The 10,621-nt window shown below is 43.0% G+C and overlaps 1 protein-coding gene across 13 annotated transcripts in view; it reads left to right on the top strand.

The window, feature by feature from the left end:
* The first annotated feature begins 4,805 nt into the window (after nt 1-4,805).
* The window catches only part of ank1a (ankyrin 1, erythrocytic a), an 88,530-nt gene continuing 82,714 nt past the window's right edge, over nt 4,806-10,621 (top strand). For 11 of the 13 annotated variants that reach the window (XM_084947079.1, XM_084947069.1, XM_084947070.1 and 8 more), the window contains exons 1-2: nt 4,940-5,108; nt 5,362-5,866. In XM_084947079.1, coding sequence (XP_084803205.1) covers nt 5,741-5,866 — 126 coding nt within the window. In that variant the 5' untranslated portion in view covers nt 4,940-5,108; nt 5,362-5,740. Of the gene's footprint in view, nt 4,886-4,938; nt 5,109-5,361; nt 5,867-10,621 lie in introns of those variants that run through there. The other 2 variants (XM_084947063.1, XM_084947065.1) reach the window with 2 other exon arrangements.

Genomic DNA, 10,621 nt, shown 5'->3' with positions numbered 1-10,621 from the left:
AACGCAGGGGTGGGCAATCTCAGTCCACGAGGGCTGGTGTCCCTGCAGGTTTTAGATGTGTCCTCGAACCAACACAGCTGATTTAAATGGCTAAATTAGCTCCTCAACATGTCCTGAAGTTCTCCAGAGGCCTGGTAACGAACTAATCATGTGATTCAGGTGTGTTGACCCAAGGTGAGATCTAAAACCTGCAGGGACACCGGCCCTCGTGGACTGAGACGATGACAGCTGATTGCCAGACGATCTGCAGGTTCGTCCAGGAGGACCATGACAGTGACAGGCTCCGAGCGAACAGCAGAACTCCTTCCACATGTGAGAAGTAAACTATGGACCCTGATCAGAAACTATCACCAGGATCCCATGAAGCCGAAACATGTGGTCTGTGATGAGTTGGGCTGTCTCCAAACAGAAGCTTGGGAAGGGTAATGAAGTGTGCTGCTTTAGAGAATCGTCCTACAGTGTTTAAAATGACTGTGTTACCTGCAGCTGGTGGAAGGCCAATGATGAAGATCAGGGAGCTATGAGGCCAGAGACATCCAGGTGTGGGTAGTGGTCGAAAGAGTCTAACAGGAGAGCTAACAACTTTTCAGCCCAAGGAATGATCAGCCAGTTAGCAGGACCGCTGCCAGGGTTCATCCTGCTGGGTGTTCTGGAACAGGGACTCACTCTGCCAGGTAAGTTAACCAACTATACAGGAATGCCCTAAGTGGGTGTTAGACGGAATTTTCCACTCATCGCCTTCTTGGATCCGTACCAGATGATAGACATTCTGAAGATCCAAGTTGTTGAACACAGTAGCTCCCTGTAATAACACAAAGGGAGAGTTGAGAAATGGCAAAGGGCATTTATTTTTAGCAGTGATGTCATCAAGTCCTCGAAAATCAATGTACATAGAGTCTTGTCCTTTACTTCAAAGGAAGGCCCTGCCCCAAGAAGAGAGAAGTGGTGGAAGTGGTGTTCCTGGGAAAAAAATCTATGGCGTAGTTGTACAACCAATGAGGTGAAGAGACGGTCTTTGCGGAATACCTTACCAAGATATGGTAAGCAAAGGCACCACAGAAAGGTCAGGCGGCTCGGGTAGTTTTCTGGCGGGGCCGTAGATCCTGAAGGAAAAGCAGACTTGAAACAAAACTGGTGACAAGACAGACTCTATCACATGATGGCATTCTTTTCCCAGTCAATTTGGGGGTTATGTTTGCTGAGCCATGAGTGTCCAAGGATGAGTGGATTATTAGGTGCTTCAGAAATGTATAGCTGAATGTGTTCGTTATGGTTACCAGACAAGATGATTTACAGGGAGTATGCGATGACTGATATCTGGGCGACGGGTGCCATCAAGGGAGGAAACATGAAGAGGTTCAGGTAATGCTTGAGGGGGAGGCTGAGTTCTGCAGCCAGAGCCCCATCCTGGAAGCTTTGCTCAAGCATGGAGTTAATGAGAGCCTGCAGGGGGTGTGAAAGAGACTGGAAGGAGAGCTTAACAAAGACAAGCAAATCAAGTAGGGATGAATTATTTTCAGTTTTGCCCACCAGTATCCATACTGTCACTGCCGGGGGCTCTTTTTGGCCGACAAAGATGCATGTTAATTAAATGGGTCACTAGGGGCACTCACCTGCATCTCGGGGATTCTAGCGAGGAGAGATCGGTTATTCTCTATGGTCAATCCAAGTTTGGGGTCCCAGGCTCTTCCGGGGCAGGTCCTTTGGAGCCGGAAACACTGCGTCACAGGGATGCAAAGGCGCGTCCAGAAGAGGGTGGAGATCCCAGGAGGATCCCACCCCTGTAAAGTAGGTCAACACACCTACACATAGAGCAGAAAGCACAAATACAGAGAGAGAGACAAGGAAAACAAAGGGTAAAGAGAGAAATGGCAGAGACGCATAGGAGGACTCAAGGACCATGACAAATACTGCATAACTAATCAGGAATTATAGTAAATTTTTCTACACAGTTCCCTATTTTTTAAATCTAACTGGACACTATATAACAGTGTTTATTTAAAGTTTTAGATTTAACCCTTAAGATCCTGCCTGTCTTCAGTTATTTGTTTTTTTGGTGTTTCTGTATTGAGTTTTTGATGCACGAAGTGAAACAAGTAGGGTCATACCAGCTAATAGACCCCGAGCATTGTTAATAATTCACTTCTTTACCTTTAAAACTCATAGCGTGCTGTCGCAGTGTGCTTCAGGCCGTTGTCCATCTGCACTGTGAGGTGCCATGCAATTACTTTACTGCATATGGCTGAATCCGAGGACTGTACACTTCACAATCCATCTGACTGCTTTTGTCTTGTGTCACATAATCAATAAACACCAGTGACCCAGCGCCATTGGAAACAATACATACCCATACATCACACTGCCTCCTAAAGGTGATGTAGTATTAGTAGTTCAAATAATAAAGAGATCCAAGCCTTTTCTTTATTTTTCTCTACCTAACATGGATAGATGTTGTGAAGAGGCTCCTTCAATCTTCCGCCAAAATGTACAGAACTGTTGATGCAGTCCCTCATAATGCCCCACCTATCTGACAGTTTTCTTTTTGTTTGTGTGGCCAAGAGATCTCCTGTTTGAGCTCTTTTGCTGCATATTTGTGGGTTCAACAGCTTCCAAATGGAAATGCCACACTTTGAATCAACTACAGACCTTTTTTAATTTATGAAGAAATATTTAAGAAATGGCTCCCATTTGGCCATGAAACAGCTTTCGAAAGAATTGTGCAATTATCCAAAAATAGGAAAATGTGGATAAATGGTTACGATTAATTAGTGAATATTGTAATATTTTTCATAGAATCCTTAAAGTCTGCACCTTATACCCATATTCATCATATTTGTCAACTCAAAAGTGTGTTTGTATACAGCTGAAACCACAAAATCATTTGTGTTGAAAAATGCAATTCCCAGCCAAAAAAACGTCTCACATTCTCATATTTCACTGGGTCGCCTTTAGCTTTGATGACAGCAAGCATTCACTTTGGCATTGTTTCAGTAAGCTTATTCTATGTCACTGCATTTATTTCCATCCAGAGTTGCATTAATTTGTCACCAAGATCTTGTGTTGATGACGTAGAGTTGGACCGCTGCGTGAACTCTTCCAAAGACTCTCAGTGGGTTTAAGGTCTGGAGACTGTTGATAAACGATGTCTTACACTACCTGCACCGCTCTTTCACAATTTGAGTCAAGTGAATTCTGACATCATCATCTTTGAACATGCCCGTGCAATCAGGGAAGAAAACGTGATCGTTCTGATTAGTCAGGTAGTCAGGTGACCCCATTTTTTGGCACATAATGTTGCTGTACCTTTGACTAGCTGAAGCAACCTCAGATCATAAACCTGCCGTGATTGGTTGATTATCTTATAACCATAAGTACCTTATTTTACTTTCTAAAGCAGGCCGTGTGTATTTAGATTGATCTGTTTGCTGTCGGTTTCTACTGATTTCAGCATAAAGCAGTTACATGTGTCCTGTGAAACTGCACTCTGTCAGAACCTTTTGCCTAATATGAAACACTGTTTGTTAATCAGGAAGATTTTCCATATTTCATGGGTATGGGATGCCCTCTTGTCCACAGGTTTTGACTAGGCACTGCATTGAATGGTAATACAACTATAACTGGTCACAGTAGGTGTGTTGAAGTCCAATGTAAAACTGCCCATCCATTCACTCGACAAGTGGTTAACAATACCAGTCTGGCTGCCCAAGCAAAAAAAAAAACCCCTCCTTATTATCAGGGCAGTCAGTCCTGCTGGTGACTCATTCAGACACATTCCCCAGGGGTTCAGTATTGTGATGGATCTCTTGTCACAAAGCTGTCAGCCTGTCTGTGTTTGTGTTTGTTTCATAGCTAGGGCACACGAGCAAGTGATTTGTTTAGTAGCATTGCAGACAGAGGAGAATATCACCACTCCTATTCATTAGCATGCTGCAGTGTGGAGAGAGAGCAAGCTGCTATCAGATCAGGGAAAGCCATGGCTGGAGAGCAGAGAAAAACATAGTTATGGATAAATCTTAGCAAGTGCAGAGATGTGGGCTGGGGGCAGCCGAAATGCCTCACAAATTGGTGTTATTTTCAAAGATAATCAGTGTATGATTTATTTAATTCATGGAAGATTACATTTCCTTCTAATACAAGTCACTCCTTAGATAAGAAGCTGTTAAGAAAGGTAAAAATAGGAAATATGATATGATATAATATATGCTGTTTTATGTGTTTTGTAATGACTTGTTTTGAAATAACTAATGACGGATAATAAAATAAGCCAAAAATTAAGATCTGCAAAATAAAAAAAACAGCCATTCACCAGCTGTCCGTCTCCTGTGTGTGTGTGTGTGTGGGGGGGCACTGAGGCACATGTGGTGGCATGTGTGTGCTGTGTTTGTGTGTCTACAATATCAGTGTGAACTGTATGTGTGATGTATAGCAAGCTGGGCAAAGAGAGATGTTAAATGATCGTTTCTGCCTGCGTCAGCAGTTTTGTGGGGTGGAGGAAAGATGAGGGGGAGAGAGAGAGAGAGAGAGGAGAAACCCAGAGAGGAAGAGGGAGAGAGCAATATCAGTAAACAGGTGCCAGCTCCATGCTCACTCTCACAGCGTACATGAGAAGCTGTTTTTACTACAGTAAATATAGTGCCCTTTGTCTTTTATTGTATGCAAAACTGTGAGAGGAGATTCAAGGAGAGGGAATCAGGAACTCACAATAGCCAGTCAAGCAATGATGGGGAATTTAGACATTTAATGCTCCCAGCATCATTCTTATATACAAAAGCATACTGCACCAACATCCTTGCTTGGGTACCAATTCTGTCTGCTGCAGCGCCTGAACAGTGGAGAGGGAGGAGGGAGCAGAGAGAGAGAGAGAGAGGGAGAGAGAGGTAAACAAGTAAGAGGCAGCTTTTCCCTCATGCATGTTTTAGTTTTTTTGTTTTTTCTTTTCTTTTCTCTGGTTTCGTGGACTGTGTGTGTGTTTATGAGTGATGGTGTGATTGGCTGTGGGGACGACGGGTTCGCTGTGCAACCTGGTGATCCTACACAGATGGACACGCAGCAGGACCAGGAGATACTGAGAAATTAAATGCTGGAAAAGGAAACGAAATCAATGCAATGTGAGGAGGAAGAGCTGACTTTGATTTAAAGCGGCTCAAGCTATTTCTTAACTGACTGTCAGTTCATCCCTTTTTAATCTTTGTTGACGCGTGCATGTTAGTGTGTGTGTGTGTGTGTGTGTGTCAGGGTGGGTGGGTCGAAGCAGTTTCACAATACATTAAAGCAGTGAACAGAAGAGGGATGTAGGGAAGGAAAACAACTGAAAAAGAAGGAAAACCTGTTTGTTTGCTGTTATCCTTTTCTTCTCCACAGAAACGAATGGAGACCAGAAAGGAGGAGAGCAGAGGAATTGAACGGAAGAAGTGAGAGAGCAGGAGAGTGCAAGCATCAAAGCAGGAGGGAGAGAGAGAGAGAGAGGGAGGGAGAGGGAAAGAGAGCTGCGCTGCAGTAGCATCCCACAGCAGACGGATGAGGACTGCCGGTGTGTTTGTGTGTGTGTGACTGCACTGCTGAAGAGGAGGAGGAGGCAGAGGGTGAGCACGCTCGCACACTTTGCAGGGCCATAGAGGAGCACACAGCGGCAGCGCTAGTGTTGGCCCACGCCAGGTAAAGTGCCAGTGCCGTCGACCCGCAAACCACTGCTGTAAGATCTGGACACGCCAACGCCACCGAGACCCCGACTACCAACGCCATGGCACAAGCGGCCAAACATCTTCGTAAGAACAAGGATTTAGAAGCTCTAGCAGAGCAGGAGCGCAAAGAGAAGGAGGAGGAGAGGGCCAAAAAGAGGAGTCGGTCACGGGATAAAAAGCGCAAGGTACTGGGATATTCACAGGTGGGGTAGTCAGGGGTGGGGTGGGGCGATGGGGTTGGCATGAGGAGGGGAGGTGTAGCCTGGAGAAGGGGGCAGGTTGAGACGCCCCCCTCACTTCTTCTTGTTCTTCTGTCATGCTATGGTCAGAGGTGCTGGGGCACACATGGAAACCTGGTGATGAGCGTGTTTCTACTGTGTGTACACAGTCTCCCTGCACATATGTATGTCCTGTGCATACAGACACGGGGAAACGGTATAACACACTGCATGCTTTCCTACTCCTCTGGACTGCTTTGTACCTGCTTTATTGACTGTCCTGTCTGAGCCGTCTGATAAGGCAGAGTAGTACTCTATCTCTCACTGTGTGACAGTCCCTCTTCACATTTCTGTCTTGTGCTCCGTCTCTTCTTTTTTCTTTGTTTTCACACTGCAGTAAGGTATTAGTGAGCAAAAATCTGACTAAAGTGCTGATCTTCCATGAGGACCATAACCTGCCTGTTTTTCCAAAAGCATGTTCTTGTTTTCTGTCCATTATTTTCTCTGTGTGGCACTGTAATTACTGCAGAGCAGTACCTGCAGGCTTCTGACTGAGAAGTACCGGGCAGAGCTGGCAAGGTTCGTTGTAAACAATAAATCTTTGCTCCGCCAGTCACCGACTGCAGAGAAATATCATCCAGTCTACTTTATGCCTCTGGTTGCTTGTCGCCTTTTGCTCAAACTCATTAATGAAAATGAGTCATCTGCAGATTGTGTATTGATGGCAAATTGGTCCTCGGTAACCGAGTCCAGCCGCCCTGTGAGCCAGCTCTGTGCCAGGCTGGCTGTAAACCAATCTGATGCTGATGCAGTAGAGACAGGAACACAGTACAGCTTCCACTCTCCCACAGAAGGAAGACAGGACTGTAAGGCTGATATACGGATCAGATTTTTCTTTCTTTTTTTTGTGTGTTCTATACAGGTAGGGTGACAAGGTTATTAGGTGTATTTGAGAAAAAGACACAGAGGAAAACAGAGAGAGCTTTAGGTGAATGGAAGGTGGTATGACTCAGATACACCTGGGTGGTTTTCTGTCAGCAGGGGCTCGCTATTTAACTGTTTTTGTTGGAGAGTCAGACTCGTTGCACAGACACACACGGCACCGCGTAGCCTGCAGTGACTGATGCGAAGGAATGACTCTGGAGTTAAAGTTTCATCACATTGTTCACCTGTTTAACTCATCAAGACCCGATACAGCACAGGGGTACATGTGTATATTTACACAGCCTTCGTACTTAATAGCTACACACGGACATTACAACCAGAGGGTGAATGCCAGTGCACAGATGCCTTTGTGCATGTCTAGTATGTGTATGTGTGTGAGTGAGTGCAGCGTATACATGTCTGGAAGGATGAGGTTTAAGAAGAGAGAGCCTGCAGCTCTAACCATTGGACGAAACATGGACGAGATGTCTGACGGTGCTAATGCAGAATAACTTTGACTGAAAGAGTGTAGTTTCAGAGGATCCCATATCACTTACGTAACCATGCAGCTTAAGTCTTTCAAATAAGCTTCCTCACTCCTTTCCACCTCCCCTCTCAATCTCTCTTCCTTTTTTAAACACCGGCTTATAGCCATTCCTGGTTTCTGGAACAGATGTTAACACTGGGGAAATTCTCTTCTCCCTTCATCTTCCTTTGTTTCCTTTCTGATGCGTGTAGCTACCTCTTCAGTTTCTGCACTCTGTAATACAGTGAGTGTTATTCCTTATCCCACTTTGTAGCTCACAAAGAAAACAGCCAACACCTGTTCTTTTTTTTGGTGGCTCAGGAGTGCTTCTATCCTTGCTTTGCACAGAAGGTCAACTCTTTGTGGCAGGACTGCATTTTTTATTTCTGAACATTTAACACTCATGAATGATCATCATATCTTTCCGGCTGCCTTTAAGCAAGAGTTTGGGGGCAATTTAATCAAACATTTGTTTGTATGAAAAATCACTCTTAGCTTCTTTGATTAAGGAGTGATTCAGTTTATGGTGTAAAGGATCATTTATTGTTCTTTGGGTATTTTTACTTTAATAGACGGAGTACAAAGCTCTGAAAGGGAGGCAGTGTTCACTGCTCTTTGGGTACATTTTGAGTCTACTGAGTATAATTGCATCAGTTTTTAGCAACATTTATTTATTTGTCTTTAAAAACATAACTGTTATATTTATCTTCCGTGTTGGTTTAATTTTTAGATGTTTTGGGTGGTTTGACGTACGTTGACCTTAATGATTGTTCCCACCGTGTCCCAGTGAGGACACAATGATCTGTCCTCGTCATTAAAGGGTGAAAGTGCATTTTTAACTGGCTTCTCAGTGTAGTGGCATTATGCAGAACTGGTCAGTTGCTGAGCAGTTTATAATGTTGTCCTCAAATTACTTTTATTGATGAGTTTGCTCCTCTTGAAAAATGAGCATTGTCAGGATGTGAACAAAGCCCCATTGTCCCAGTCAGCACCTCTTTTCACCTCATTCAATGTGTGCGTTTGTATCTACATTTATACCTGCTTTAATGTGAAGTGACTGAACTGGTGACAGTGGCCCTGAAGTATGAAATAGTGGTTTGTTGCATTGCTTGGACACCAGACAGTGCATTTAGTGTGGGCTGTTTACTTTTCTAGAGTTTAAGGACTGCCCCAAGTTCACTGGAAAAAACACTGGAAATTTAGTGTACATCTAAATGGGTATTAAAGATAAAACGTCCTTTTATTTATTCATTTATAGTTATTAGTCTTATTTTCCCTTGCATGGAAAATATATTTTCAGCTTAATTGTAGTAGCAGATGAGTAAAAGCTTTTTCCTGTAAATGCAATTTTTTTTTTAATCTTTTCATTTTAGTATCTCTGGTTTAACAGCATCCTGATCAAAAACAGTCTTAAGTGCTCAAAGATTGAATCAGTTTTGATATTAATTATAATAAAGTATTCTTGCATTTATGAGAAGATTAAAAATGTAACATCTACTGTAATTGTAGTTTCCTAACAAAAAGGTCAACTAAGCGAATTGAAGTTGGACTCTTTCTGCTAATTTGTTGATTTGCTTAGTAATTATCAATGTTATGGGATCACTTATTAATTCTCAAATGGTTAATGTACCCACTGGATCCATTAAGGATGAGTTTTAGAGCTGTACCCCTGTGCATTGAAATACATTTTCCTTGTTCCTCGTTGCCTTTAAGCACTGTTAGTTATTATGTGTTATTATGAGTCACTTCACTTATTTAGTTTATTGTCATAGAAGCCAAATCAAAACTTCAAAATTTACCTTTGCATACCAGGAACGGAAAGAAACATTACAACAGAAGTCAGCTTCTTAATGTCTGAATCAACATTTACTGGGAGTAACTATTTATCACATCACTGATTGTAAATCTCTATAAATCAGAGAAATATCTAAGCTATCATTGCTTAACTGGACATTTATAGATCAAGTAAGGTGCCAAGAGTATGCGCTGGCTATCAGATGTCTTTGTTTAAACCAACAGTTCAAAACCCCAAGTTGTATTTATTTCTGACATAAAACAAGAAAAAACACTCGCCCCACCAACAACATCACCGGTGGTCACATATGGCTTTTATAGCTCTCATAGTCCAGAGGAGCTGAGGATTTACCCATCATCCGTTTACCTTGTAGTGCTGCTGCTCAGACATGGGTAAAAAGGTGTGGTCAAAATGTATGGCTTTTTTGTCATGTATATAGTCTAACACTGTCTTGGTTGCAGATTTCTATTGTAGCAGCTCATCGGCCGTCCTAGGGCTAAAATTCTGCAGCGTAGAGTTCTTCAAAATGCAGCACTTGTGCAGCTGATATGGCTGCCTGGGAGTACTGCAGTGTTGAAAGTGCTACCTCGGTGCCCCATGTTCATGCTACAATTTTTGTGTAAAACAGAAAAGGCAGCAGTAGATCAGCATTCCAGCCCTGTCTCTGTCTGCCCTCCAAAATCTCTTACCCTCCCCACCTCAAGAGAAAGCAGAGCCCTTGATGAGGTTTATGTGTGGCAGACGTGCAGAGGCAGAGGTGCTGCAGAAGCAACTAAACCCATCAGTACCAGGTCTAGCACCTGTTTGCTGATCATCCCTGTGTGCCTTTACCACAGCTGCTGTGATCAAAGTGAAGTTATTGTGATAAACCGAAATGTACTTATTCTGAAGGAGACGACTTATTGCTTTCATGTCAGATGTTTGAAGCTAGAAAATCAAAGTCTGCAGCCAGAGTAAAAGAACCTGATTGTGTGACTGTCATAGCCTGGTACACCTGTCGGTGAACGTATCCCAAATGCTCCACTTTAAAATCTTAAACTTTGTGCATCTTTTTTCCTACCTGACAGTCAAAGTGTTGGACAACCAGAGTTGGTGTTTAATAACCACCTGAAGTCTCTGGTTACCACCTCAAGGCAAAGACAAGAGTTCTGGATCAAACACCGATAAAACACTAAGGATAGCACAAAAACTGTTATTTAGTGACTCATTTCTGCAAGGCACTTTGTAAACTTTTGTTGTGTTTTCCTGTAGATGTAATTCTGTCACTTTTCTTCCACCTGCAATTAGTATGGCCATCCTCCTCTGACCTCTCTAATCAACAAGCCATTTTAGCCCAGTGTTTGTGAAGGCTAAGGAGATGAGCAGTTTAAAAAAAATACTCCAATATTTTAAATCCAGAAACTAATTTAAAATCCTACTCCTCAGATATAAGATCTTGAATAATCAGGCCCATTCTTATCTTAAAGACCTCCTAGCA

Source organism: Perissodus microlepis, chromosome 12 (assembly GCF_051167445.1).
Source record: "Perissodus microlepis isolate ML-2025 ecotype Zambia chromosome 12, ASM5116744v1, whole genome shotgun sequence".
NCBI lineage: Eukaryota > Metazoa > Chordata > Actinopteri > Cichliformes > Cichlidae > Perissodus > Perissodus microlepis.
Note: the sequence above shows the minus strand (reverse complement) of the source record. Positions and strands in the feature narration are given on the sequence as shown.